This window comes from Ixodes scapularis, unplaced genomic scaffold, assembly GCF_016920785.2.
Source record: "Ixodes scapularis isolate PalLabHiFi unplaced genomic scaffold, ASM1692078v2 PGA_scaffold3__209_contigs__length_174095766, whole genome shotgun sequence".
NCBI lineage: Eukaryota > Metazoa > Arthropoda > Arachnida > Ixodida > Ixodidae > Ixodes > Ixodes scapularis.
The window spans coordinates 163,980,003-163,993,978 of NW_024609868.1; the positions used below are offsets into that span (position 1 = coordinate 163,980,003).

Genomic DNA, 13,976 nt, shown 5'->3' on the forward strand with positions numbered 1-13,976 from the left:
AAAAAATGCGTTCGGACTTTTTTGTTGTTGTTGTTAGGGGGGGGGGGGGGGGGGGGGGGGGGAGTATTGCTCAAGAAATGTAACGAAATACATTTCATTCTGATTGTATCGCGATACAAAGAAACGTTTTAAATGTATTTCGATACAGAAATACAAATACTGGTGAAAAAAATGTATCGCGATACAGAAATACAGATACGAAATGTATTTCTGAAATACTATCGCGATACATTTGTATCGCGATACTGCCCAACCCTGATTGACACTATGACGTCATGTGACAACGTGACACATGGTTAATCATAGTGCCAACTAAGGTGCCATGAAAATCCACAATTTATCATACATTGAAATTATGTATATGACGATTCGATCAATAGATAGAAATAGAGCCGCCAATTGTTTATTCCCGTGTTCATTTCGTGATACTAACAAAAAAGAAAAAAATATTACCTTGAACCATTTTGAACCGGTTACCGTTATATTTTTTTTCGGTTCGGTTCCGGTTCAGTTCCAAGATGGCGGCGAAGATTTCGGTTCGGTTCAGTTCCGGTTTTCGGTTCGGTTCGGGTTCGACACCCTGGTTACAATACGCTCACTTGTGTCTACCTAGTCTCCCAACTTGCTGAATTAGCAAAGGTGACTCTACTGAAAGAACAATCTTTAAGCAAGTTATAAAATTTACTTCTATATGCCTTCCAAATGTTTATAGTTGTTAAGTAAGCTAACTACTAGAACACTTTTTTCCCATATTTATTTTTTTATTTTTCGAAAGTTTTTTTTTACGACCACATCTTTTTTTCTCTATCTGCGTGCGTTTGAGTGGGGGTTAATGAGTGTCGCTTGTGCCACCTTTTATGGACCACAAGGCCCAGCCACGAGTGATTCGTGTTTTGGTTTCAGCGCGTGTTTAGCGCGCCCTCCGCCGGATGACGGAAGCATCTCTGTTGGTGCTTTATGTTGCTTCACTTACCTTGGATTGTTTGCTCGCTTGTTTTGGTGTTTGACAAAAAAAAAAAACAAAAAAACACTCCATACAGCCAAAGAAAAACAAGTGTGCCCGTATACTGTATTTACTTGCATTTTTATCAAGGAATAATAAATGAATGAATAAATGAATAATGAACGCACTCCCCACAATGGGAATATTGACTTTTTCTTTTCCCCTCGCGTAATGAACGCAACTCCAATTTTCGGCTCCGCGAGTCTCGAATTGCGTCCAACTTAGGTAGCTAGTCACCAAGCCCGTTTTCCTTTGCCTGCCAAGCAGTCAGGCCAAGTCGAGCCAAGCCAAGCTGCACTCGTGATGACTGCAAGTGCGTAGTTGTGGAAGTGATGAACCGTGAAACCGAGCGAGGTGCACACTTGACAAAACTTGGGTCGAGGAATTGCCCCAGCCCCAGACATTCTTCATCTATCAGATGCACTGATGTCCTCAAACATGCCGTCGTCTGTGGTCCGTTTTCGGACCGTGAAATCTTGAAAGTGGTCAGGCCTAAGAACGGTCGTGTCGCTTTCCGTGCTGAGTGAGCTTCATAGGGCGCTTTTCCTTCGGCCAAAGGCTCGCCGAAAGTTCCCTAAAAAGGTTCGCAATTTATAAAGCATGGTTACTGCGGCGCGCCCTCGACCAGCCGTGGGTGCGCCTCCATCAATGGAGACGTGGCACAGTACCTTGCCGTGTCATTTTTGGCACCTAATGTGACATTTGTACTAAGTGTGTAAATGCAAAAAATGTTGCCCCGCTAGAAAGAGTGTTCATTATGCGAGTAGATACAATAAGCGTTTGTGCCAAAACAACGAGGCTTTGGTGCAGAGGTTCGCTGACAAAGAGATAGAAAAACATATTTTTGAAAGTGATGAATGCTCAGGAATGTCTAGGGTGACCACCCGTCCCACAACTCGCGGGACTGTCCCGCATTGAGGGCTCGTGTCCCGCGTCCCGCAAGAAATTTCCAAATCTTCAAAATGTCCCGCATTTGATACTGTCATAAATTCAATCTGCAACTCATGGTGCTGCTGAACAACAGGGCACGTGGAAGCGCGGAAGTTGCGAATAATCGTGTGAATCACATGGGTACCCCATTTTCTATCCATGCATTGCGGGAAGCGACCGTCGTTTTTGCAGTAGAATCGACAAGCATGCTCTGTTGTGCCTCTCCCCTTGCTGGCAAAATAGTGTAAGAAAAATTCTCACCAAAATTTTAAATATAAGATACTGTAATTATTTTCATATCGCTGTGTCAATGCAAAAGAGTTGCCGTGGGTGGAAAAAGAACATAATGTTAAAAATTTGTGTCACAAAAAAAATTAACTTGCGTCTACTTTCACGCATAACACCTCGGAGGGCCAATTACCGCAACTTACGGAGGCAGCTCAGCGAATGACGGTGCCGAAAGATATGTTTAGACCAAAAAACGCAGTCTGAGTTGTGATATTAAGCAATGCAACCGTGACGTTTTGCATTGCTCAATGTCACAACTCGTACTGCGTTTTTCGGTCTAAACATGTTTCGGCATTGTCATTCGCTGAGCTGCCTCCGTAACTCGCGGTGATTGTTACTCTGAGTCTTGTGCGGGAAGGCAGACGCATGGGCTTTCTTTTTAGACTGCAGGACCACATTGATAAAAGTAAGCGTTGACATGAAACAATAAACAGAAAAAGATGTACAGTTTCTAATTCCTATCTGATGCATTGAGTTCTGCTTCAGAGTATTTTTATGTTTTCAATTTCAACAAATGTAATAACACATTTGGCATAAAAAAGTATATCACTGGGAGTGCAAATTATTTGAGCTGAATTGCGGCAATACAATTAGCAGGTGTATAAACAGCACAGAATATTAAATCTGTTAACAGAGCCCCGGTTCGTTGTGCGCGTGTTAACAAATGACCTCTACCCCCCCCCCCCCCCCCCCCCCCCCTTTCCCGCTTCCACTGCCGCGCGTGTCCTGCATTTCGCTAGCAGGAAAGTGGTCACCCTAGGAATGTCTAACATCGCACCCACTGAAGAGGACCCAACGTATGCATGCCAAGCATGCCCAGCCAAGAAGAAACACAATGAAACAACATGGTAATGTTGAGCAAAATCCACCTTCCTGAGCGTCACTATCACACTGGGATGAACAGAAAAGGACCAGAAGACTGATTTAGAGCAAGATACCATATTAGAAAGTGGAGGAAATGTGTTTGTCATTGTTTGGTGCAACGTTCAAAATAAAATTTTGGTTCTGGGAAGTAAAAAGTGAGCAGACAAGGGGCTAAAGAAATTGAAGCAACCCCAGGGAGCGGCTTAATGAAAGCGCAATACCGCAAAAAAAGCCACATTTATTTCGATGCCACTGGTACGAAAAGTGAACCAAATGCTTTACTTCCTCTTCTGTCCGGAAACATGTAGACAGAAAAAGGAAATGAGCAGTCGCTTTGTTACAAGGTAAATGTTTCCGAAGTGGAGGCCATAGCGTTAAAGATGAAGGTGTTGTCGAGGGGGACATACTGTCCCGTGACCAACTTGATCACTTCCTGCGCTCCACAGCCCCCGATGAACGCGGCCACGGTGTGAATTTCAGCGGCTCCATAGCGACACCTACGAAAAGAAAAGAAAGCACACAGCAACGGGTTATCTTAAAGTAAGCTACAAAGACCACTGCTTCGCATATGTCGTACGAAGGTAGCGCAGTCTGCCGGAGCGTCCTTGGCACGGTGGCCATGAAGTAGCGAGGCTGGCTGCCCAGCAGGCGCTGTCAGTCACGAGCAGGAGGAGAGCGCGAAAGGGCGGCCATCCTCGTTACTTCATGACCAGAGCTCGTCTAGCCTCCAGTTGGAGCTCAGTGCATTCCGGTATCACTCGTTAACCTTTCCTAAAGTTTCCATAACTAAAAATGTGCATAGCAGGGAACCTATTTTCAGACCGGGGACGAGGAAATGCCAGCACTGAAGGGGTTGACACACTATGAGTGCAGCACTGTTTCCATGAATGGAAAATTTGTTTACAATGGTGTATAAATAGGGGAAGGGTGTATGTTGAAGGGGATCACAGTGGAATTGTAAGAGTCATAATCACACCACTCTTTTGTCACCCGCCTTGTTACCTAAAGGGATACTAATATGAACATTGAAATATAGTACCTCTCACGTTCAGAGATAAGTTCCGCATGACTTTACAAATCACAGGGTTTTCACCGTGGCTGTTCAGGACCTTTTTTACTCGCTTCCCCATAATTCTTTACTTGTCCCTGTCAATTCCTGCATTTAGTAACACGATGAACTTTCGTTTTGGAACTCAGGTGGAGTAATCTTAGAAAGTTTCCTTGAGCTTCTGCATTTCAATTCTAATTCCACATTCATAGGGTGGCAAAAAGGGGTATTTTTTTTGCAAAGTCGGGAGTGTGCATAGGATCCGCTGTAGCACCGGCTGGTGTTGACAGTGCTATAGAATCCTCCATTGAATCTACGACAGTCACTAGTGTGTTTAGGTATGTTGACGACTTCCTGCTAGCGTACAAAAAAAAAAAATGGTGGACAGGGAAGTTGTCAACAAGACAATGAACATTTTCCACAAATGCAGTTTAGGACTTCTTTTTACCTTTGAAATGCCTAAGGAAGGAGTTTTGCAAATTCTGGACCTCTCGCTTTCCTTGCAACCCAGTCACCTGTGCTAGTCTTTCTCACCTTGTTCAAAAAAGGCATTCTAAACCACACGTCCACACACTCTACAGTCGTAAAGAGAAGTCTCTCCTGCTCTACATCTGCCTTAACAAAGTCATGTTTTCATACCATCAAATGCATTTTCAACGCTCAAATGGAGAGGCCGACATCCTCGGGCTTTCCAACTCAAGTGTTGACTGAGGTGGTGGGAACTTTAATAAAAAAAAGTAAAGGCGAATGAAAAAATGTCATTTATAGTATCCCGATTTCACGTGGTAGATGCTATGTAACACAGACGGTGTGTTAACAACCGGCTATGAGAACACAATCTTTCTCTCAAATCCACAGTCACCTACCTCTGCATTGTCAAGCCTGGTCGTGCCCTTAGAAAAAAACCGAGATAATAGGCAAATATTGTGACAAACACACCAGGAAATCTTGGAAGCATTTAACATCCGTAGCATGGGCGAGCGATGCGTCAGACAGCCCTCTGTCTTTAAGAGAAAAAGAAATGTCTCTTCTACAATCCTTCTCGCATGGCTAAATTTTTCCTGCGTGGGTTTTGCTCCCTTCCAATATATGCGAGTGTGCGCTTCTCTGTTGTCTTTTTGTGCATATCTTTAACCATGCTCGCATGCCTGGCATCATCCCAGAAAATTCACAGGGTCTCTTACGATATCCCTAAGACGACTTGAAAGCGAAAGCCCAAGCGCTGATGCATTAAAAACAGGCACATGATTTACTTTGTTTCACATTCTCTTTTTTCTTATTCTCTTTATGTTTCATGTTATTTCCAGACTTCATGCGCTTTCCAGACTTCATGCGCACAATTCCTATTGGCTCTCTTACTTCACTTTAATTCCTCTTAATTCACTTTAATTCCTCTGGTTTTTATTTGTGAAAACAATCATATATATAGCTTCAATCTAACACATACCCTCTCCTAAGATCTGTTTAACCCCCCTAACAAGAAGGCATACTCACTCCCCGATAAGGAAAGGGACGTGTCACTTAAGCATTTTTTGCCCTTTGCCTGGATTTCAAAGGCCTCATGCAGTTCTCTAGAAACCCTATCCGGGTATCTAGCCAGAAATCTGGTGTCACCAAATGACGGGGTGTTGTCCAACATTTTTTCTCAGTAAGTGCGGAAGAGCCATCTTAGAGAAGCTACGGGTCTCTAGCAGGTTCAAAATATTTAGATTTAGATTTGTGGATGACTCCCTCATTCTGAGTAATCAGGCGGACGCACTAGGGTGTGATGTGAAGGAAGTGCAGGAGGAGGTGCTTAGGACTTGTGGCAGTGGCTTAAACTTTACGCATGAGGAGCCAAAAGAGGGACGGTTGCAGTTCCTGGATCTTCGGTTAAGTCTCCAGAAGGACCACATTGGCTGGACCAGTGCCTCCAATATAAGTTACACTATGCCTGTCAGCTTCTCTCCAAGAGGTGTCCAGGCCCGATGCTTCACCTCACAACACGCACGTACGGCTAGGTAGCGCCGCCTGCTGGACATTTGTTTTTTTCTATTTTTTTCTAGCATGTTGTATTTACATTATTATTGAAGACATATCATATATGTTTTTTTAACAACATGTGGAACACTGTTCTGGATGTGATTGCCCTGATTCAAACGAGTTCTGCTGAGACGAAATACGAAACTACGAAACAAGCACGGCCAGGCTTAGCTTTCTCAACGCGAACGCAGAGAACGCTTGGCCGCTTGGCTGTCTGCTTTGGCGGTCCACCTTGAATCGCGCGCACAGAAATAGTTGGCGCCGGGTCGTGTGCCGGTGCAAAGGTAGGAAAATAAGTAATATTCCGTTGAAAACACCGAGCTGGTCCCGAGCTCTCAGTCAAAAACACTTAGATTTCTTGCTGTCGGTGCTGCTGGGGCGACATCGTTGAACCTCCTATGGAAGGGATGGTTGGCTTCATTACACGGAAGGTTTGTACGCCCAGGTGGCTCCACCGCACGGCAACGACACATACTATTTGCCCTCTCCCTTCTGCTTGCCAGTGCTCAGAGCTGACAGGCATAGTGTAACTTATATAGGAGGCACTGGCTGGACGTACCAGCCAAGGTAAAAAAGGCCATTCTATCGTATAGCTCTGCCGATTCGAAAGTCGTGAAAAGAAGTACTGCCTCTACATGTCTAGAGGCGGCCCTTAAAAAATCCTGCAGGCATAGTGCACAAGAAAGTTTTGATAAACAGGTTGCAAGGCTTAGGAGAGCGGGTTTCCCTCAGGGCACTCTGATTGATGTGGCGGAGAGCCTGGCGACGGAAGCCACTCCATCAGGACATCTTGCCACTTACTGCAGTCGTTGCCCATGTGCCCCGTCATTTGGCGACACCAGGTTTCTGGCTAGATACCCGGATAGAGTTTCTAGAGAACTGCATGAGGCCTTCAAAATCCAGGCAAAGGGCAAAAAATGCATGTGACACGTCCCTTTCCTTATTGGGGAGGGAGTGTACCTTCTTGTTACGGGGGTTAAACAGATCTTAAGAGGGGGAATGTGTTAGTTTGAAGCTGTATACATGATTGTTTTCACAAATAAAAACAAGTTGCGAGTGCGCTCTTGTCTGTCTACTTCCTCGTCCTTGTCTTTTTTGCACTTCTTTAGGTGATCATGAACCAACTGGCCCAAATTGTTACCTTAATTAAAATCATGGTTTATAGTTATCTGAAGCTTTATCTGAAGTCACAGGAGACTCCTTTCCATCCTCCACAAATGTTTAAACACTTCGCGACAGAGCAAAGCAATATTACATGGCCTTCCTAACACCGAATATAATGCTGGAAAAGTCACACTTTAGAATCATGACGATCTGCAGTTGCGTCTGCTCTGCACAAGCCCCAAAATGGCGGCGCCCATAACAATGTCGAGGAACGGAGTGCCGATACTCTAAGCACAGCTTATTTAGTGGCTCCAGCTTATCCCTACAATGTGCTACTTTTTATTTTTACGTAAAATTATTTAGGAGTACGTAGTGTCGTCGGATCATTTGCTGGCCCACAGCTAGCTCCACCTAGCCTCAAGAAAATGGACCTGTAACAAGGTACTGCGGTGGGCTAGTTGGTTCATACTTCGTGTTTGAACAGCGCAAAGATGACAGGATGATAGAAGAGAAGAGGACAGGACGAGCGCTGTCCTCTTCTCCCGTCCTAGGCCTGACCTGTAAGGCCAGGCCTAGGACGGGGGAGGGGAAAGGAAAAAAAATGAAGCCAGGGCATGGGACGATGATCACGTTGCTGAATAAAAGTTTTGTTAATCGGTTGCAATCTGGCTTTGCGTTCATGCATCACGACGCCTCAACCGATGCCAAGACACCGCAGAGTGCTTTCTACTATAAAACATTATTCTAAAAATGATTAAAAAAAGTTTCTTCAATTTTTCAACTCAAAACCAAAGAAATACTCAAAGTATTTCTTCGTTCAATGATACATGATACAATATGATACATGAAGAAATTCTTCGGGTATCGTATCTGACACGCAATGCATTGGTGCCTCATAGGTGTGGATGAGGCGAAAGCAGTCTTTGCAATTGTTCGAGCACAGTGCAAGTGCAAATTTTTCGCAGTTTTCAAACATGACGAGCGCACAGCTTGAAAGTTGGAATGGTTAGAAGAGCTGCCTGGGAGTTGCGCTCTCCCCGAAATTATTGACATATGTCAACAAGCCACATAAAACATGTACATATTGGATTCGTGTTGCCTTTCTGCTCCAGTTTCTTGGAAGGCGCTTTTTACAGGAGTGTATCACATATGATACACCATGTATACGTGAAGTTGTCCCAAATTCTAATTAACTCTACCTTTGGCACGCCTTCAAGCTTTTGCGGGCATTCCTGGGCAAGTGCATCCGGCTCCTTAGGCCTACGAAGCTTCTCAGGCAATGGCAGTAGTATGCATGGGCTCGTCCAATTTAGCGCGCCGCTAAATGACCGCATCTCCATGTGGTGAATGATGTTGATTGGGGCGAAGCTCTGGTGGTGCTGATGATAGTGATTTTATTGTTCATAGGTAGTGCTGATGGTGCTGATTTTTTTTTATTGCTGCTACGTAGTGCTGAGTTCCAGGTGGCGTTTCGACTTCATTATTACTGCTTTATGGTCGGTGAAATGCAGAGCCAGTGGTTCTTCTAGCGGATCAGCTTGGATCCACTAGAAGCCGTGGGAACGCATCTCCACCGCTTAAGTCTACGGTCCATGTCAGAAAGAGAATGTGTGGTATGGAACGTGGTTATATACGCATTTGAGCATTTGACCGCAGCGCCCTCTCGTCTATAAACGTTGGGCCAATGCATGCAAATTTTAACGCGATTATACACGCATTTCACCACAGCACTTTCTCCTGTATAGACGTTGAGCGGCTACATGCAACGTTTCATCCACGACATCCCCAGCTCTTGAGTTACTACCACATCTCAGAGCTCCCTACTCGTCCCACAGTCGTGGCCGGGTGTTTAAGGGAATGGACTAGAAATCCATTGGGGGTCTCCCTGCACAGGTTTGAATCCTGTCGACCGTGCACATTTTTTTCTTTTTATGTGAGCACGGACAAGGCTAGACCCTAAGGAGCTTCGCCCCTTAAACACGAGGACACCAGACTGACCGATGAGAACAGCTAGCACATGACGCACGGCAAGAGCGGCAGATTCAAATTGTAGGAATAAGCGTCCCACTGGTCCCATTCCAAGGTCTTGAACGGCGATTCCGGAATAGGGCTGATGGGGCCACTGTTTTTTATACAGTGTGGATGGGCATCCGAGCGAAGTCAGTTCGCTGGTCTCACCAGTCCGCTGGGAGGCAGGCGTCTCGATAAGTGTTGTTTTGTTTCGTTATTTCTGCACATTTGAATCATATGTCTTTCTCATGTTTTTACCTTTCCCGCTACGTAAAAACAACTATTCAGAAAAATAACGATACTTCGCGGAGCAATACACTTCATTTAGCCCGCATAAAATAAATTCCAACGGCTCTTGCCAACACTGCAAATCAGAGAGTTGAACCATAAAACGTCCCCACTGCACCACCAGCTGCACGTTTTGAACACGCTGGGCTGCCACCAGTCGTCGCGCTGTTTTTGTCCCATCAAAGTAACATATAAAACGCTATTATCTTGTGGCCACTACTTGTTCCCCGAGTAGCCCGACTCACTGACGAGGTAACGTAAAAAGCCCAGAAGCTCAAATATCGCTAGAGTGCCCCTTCAAGCTAGTCGTGACAATGCTACACCGATCCTACCCGTCCACCTTTCAAAGCCCAGGCCTTTAAAGAAAAGGCTGCGCGACAAACTCACATTTCGTGCACATAGTCGTCCTTTGCAACGGGACCAGATGCCCAGTCCTGAAGCAGGTGGCACAGGGAAGTCTGCACCGGGAGAAAGGAGTTCAGAGAAGACGCAAGGACCCTTTGGGACTGCGGGAGAGGAGAGGCCACATATCCGCATCTCACTCTTTTATCACTACCGTAAAATACCGCGCAAGCGCCCATTCAAGATTTAGAGATAATCGGGGAAAAATGGGGGATGAGCACTTGTCTGGTCATCAATTTTACATATCAATGCACTGCACATATTTTCTCAGATCTTACAAATCTGGGAATGGGCGCTTAGTGTGCAATGGGCGGATGTGCAGTATTCTACGGTAATGACACTTTCTGCACTGACCATAAATTACTCCACATTCCTTAAAAAAGTAAGAGTTAAACATAGGATAGAACAGAGTTAAGCTTTTACACTATATTGAGGTTCTCACCTCAAAAGGTAAACTCACTTAAACCTCTACATTAAGACATAGGGTATGTCCAGTAATTTTGTAGAAACCAATATGAGTTGCCTCTAATGTTTTGATACCTTCCTTTTTTTTTTTGTGTCAATTCCAAATGCAGTTTTCGTTACGGGAATTAATGCTAGAAAAAAAAAGCAAAATCATGGCACAAGCTACTTTTTTAATGGGCATGACCGTTGCACAGTGACGTATAAAACATTTGTCTTATAACATTCAGGGCAACTCCGCTCAATTCTGAAAATTTTGGGATAATGAGTGATTTGACAATAAAAAGTAGTAATAAAAGGCACTACTGTCAAGACCGGTTATAACGAAATAGCGGCTACAGCGAAGCGATCACAATTCCCCATGCCCTTTTGCACTCCACAGGTGCATGCCAAACTTAGGCTGCCCATTCAATACCCCAAGGGTCCCAACCTTGCCTATACGGGGGCAAGGTCAGCATAGATGGGGGCCCCAAGAGGGCAAAGTGTGGGCATGCCCAGCTTGGCCTGCCTGGGATTCCCAAAACGGCACTTTCCGCTGAACTTGAAAATACTTACTGCACTTTCTGGAAATTCAACAAGGAAGATTTGAAAGTGAACATTCAAGGGAACCAGGAAGATGTGCTTAATTTCACACCAAATCACAGAGGATTGCAATGTAAAGCATGAGAGAGAAATTTTAGGTTCACAAAAGTTCATGTATGTGGAGAAGGCTGTTTTACGGTGTGTGGAATTTTTTATGCGACGTATTAAATTTAATTTAATTTCATTTATTTACCTTAAAGAAATCTGATGATGCATCACATAAGGGATGGGGGAAAGACAGCAAAAAAGAATAGTCATGATGGTAACATATGCAAAAGCAAGAAAACCAACAAAAAACAAACAGTTCATCTAAAAATTCACCAACGACAGAGTACTCAAAATCAAACTTTAAAATGAATATACTGAAATTTAATAGATTAAGCAATACAACAAGGACCACAGCGCTGAAGTAGAAAGTGAATGGCCAAGATTTGATTGATGTTAGGTAAAAAGAAATTAGCTAAACACATCTAGGCAGCTATGCTTAAATAACGTAGGACCAAGTTAAGTAACTACGTGTGCGGGGAGACTACTCCAATCTTTTATACATAATGATAGTGGAGAGAACATTAACACATAATGATAGTGGAGAGAACATTAACGCATAATGATAGTGGAGAGAACATTAACACATAATGATAGTGGAGAGAACATTAACAAGTTAGTACAAACTTTGCATGTGTGATCAAGCATGGGAGATATGAACCATGCAGGTATACAGAAAGATGTCCGGAAAAGTGATTCGGCGTAGTAACTTGATGGAAAAAAGCGTGAACGAGAAATGTTGCATAGAGTTTCTAAAGAGGTTAGTTCGACGTTCCTCTTCAGCTGAGACACTTGTTAGGGGATCATACTCGTGGCAGATGAAACGCATGGCCTTGCTTTGTAAAGCTTCCAATTTTAGGGTCAAATCATTCTGGTGAGGATTCCATATCATGCTGGCATATGCGATTTTCGAAAGGATAATTGACTTATAAGCACAAAGTTTACTTTCCTGGGTAGCGGAATGAATGTTCCGTTTAAAAAAACTTAGTTCGCAGGATGCATTATTCGCTATACTATCTATATGTGCATTCCAGGACAAAGTGTTGGTGAAATTAACTCCGGAGTACTATAGGACGTTACACATTATATTACTTGGTTTAAAAGGGAGTACTGGAAAAGTAATGTTTTTCGCTTATTTGTACCTGTTAATACGAGGCATTTACTCGAGTTGATTTTCATTTGCCACGCAACACACCATTCGCCGATTTTATTAAGATCATTTTGAAAGATGACGCAACTCTGCTGGAGATAAAATATTCCGGTAAAGCGCACAATCATAGAAAGAGTCTAATGGTTTGATGGGAGGTCATTATATATGTCACAAAAAGTAGTGGTCCGAGCACGCTGCCCCGGGGTGCTGCGAAGATTACTGGTGCCTGGGAGAAGACTGCATGGCCTTCCCTGCCAGAAGGAGCACAGCCAGCAGCGTGCCACTCTCACCTTGAGCTTGCTGATGTCTGTCTCTAGCTGGTCCTCAAAGAAGCCAGGGTAGCGGTTGTATTCGTTGTAGAACCGGTCCACTGCCCGCAGCATCACGTAGTAGACCATCTCGCTGTCCGGAGAATCCAGGTTGGTCACTGCAACGGGGGCAAACCACCGGGCCATTCCGCCTTTCCACGGCAGAAACATCTGCTCCGCTTCCAATTCCTTAGAGCGGAATATTCTACCTTACCCGCACCGTTCTGGCAAAGGCACGTCACTTGACCGCGACGTTGCACAAATGGACTCGGCGCGCGTCTCGAGCTTCGCCGGCGCAAACGTCGTCCTGCTTAGCTTCTTTGACCCCGCAATTTTACGACTTCCCGTATCCTCCAAAGCACACGCTTGTTTCTTGTTCCCTCGTCTTCCGCATGCTCTCCCACCACGTGCGATTGCACTGCCTCGCGAAAGCATTTCACAATTGGTTTTCCCGCACGCACCGAGGGCACGATTGTTTCGGCGGCGGATCGACGACCCGAGAGTCCCCAGTTCAAAACTGAGCTCTTCCGCGTTTCCTCCAGTGCCTGTTTATAATGATGTACTTTTGTGTGGTGCTCCTGCATTAGAGGAATCTGCACGACACGACAGGGACCACCGGGCACTCTTGGGTAGTAACGCGTTACTGTAACTTTGTTACTTTTTTGGTAACTTGTAGCTGTAACGAGCTACTTTCTAAAAATATAACTTGTAACTGTAGTTCTATTGTAACTGTACAATAGAACGATGAAAGTAACGACGTTACTTTTGTCGTTACTTTCCAGTGTTTTATGAATAATATATCACTGAACGAGTGCAATTCAGCCATTCCTTGCACTTCCCAAGTCGTCCAGTCCGACATTTCCAGTGTTAATTTGGCCTTGCACAAACTTGTGAATACGTTCTTTCTCGCGAGTCACGACCCGAATATAGCCACGTGTAGATTTTATGAAAAAAATATCTAGTTATCTTTAAGCATGCGCTTGTACTTTGTGACTGAACACTTACATCTTAGTGTCTTGAGGCAATATCTATGTTGTGGTTTTTCTTATTTCTGTGCAAACGCTTTTTAATCGGGCGAGTCAACCGTGAAACAACAACACATGTGGAGGGCACTGCACGTGTCGCGCATTCTGATTAGCGCCACCACTCCGCACTGTGCATGTTTCATATTTTGATTTGCGCCTCTACTCTGGCGTGGAAACTTTTAAACACTAACTTCGAGAAGAAACTGCTGCTAAATTACAATATGAAGTAAAAAGCGTACTTCTTTAATTTTATGCAATAAAACGTTGTGAGGGGCGTTTTCTAGTTTTTTCTCATTTTTTTGTGTTATAGAAAAGTAACTGAAAAGTAACGTCGTTACTTTTTGAAAGTAACTGTAACGAGTTACTCTTTTGTTGCGGTAACTGTAACAATAACTTCGCTACTTTTTCTGAAAGTAACTCTAACTGTAACGAATTACTTTTTAAA

At 44.2% G+C, this 13,976-nt stretch overlaps 1 protein-coding gene across 1 annotated transcript in view; it reads right to left on the reverse strand.

Moving 5' to 3' along the window:
* Positions 1 to 3,309: 3,309 nt before the first annotated feature.
* LOC8034352 (NEDD8-activating enzyme E1 regulatory subunit) overlaps positions 3,310 to 13,976 on the reverse strand; it is a 55,874-nt gene continuing 45,207 nt past the window's right edge. The window contains exons 17-19 of the mRNA XM_029982647.4: positions 12,489 to 12,625; positions 9,945 to 10,015; positions 3,310 to 3,582 (exon numbers count right to left, since the gene is read on the reverse strand). Of these exons, the coding sequence (XP_029838507.2) occupies positions 3,423 to 3,582; positions 9,945 to 10,015; positions 12,489 to 12,625 (368 nt within the window). The 3' untranslated portion in view covers positions 3,310 to 3,422. The remainder of the gene's footprint in view (positions 3,583 to 9,944; positions 10,016 to 12,488; positions 12,626 to 13,976) is intronic.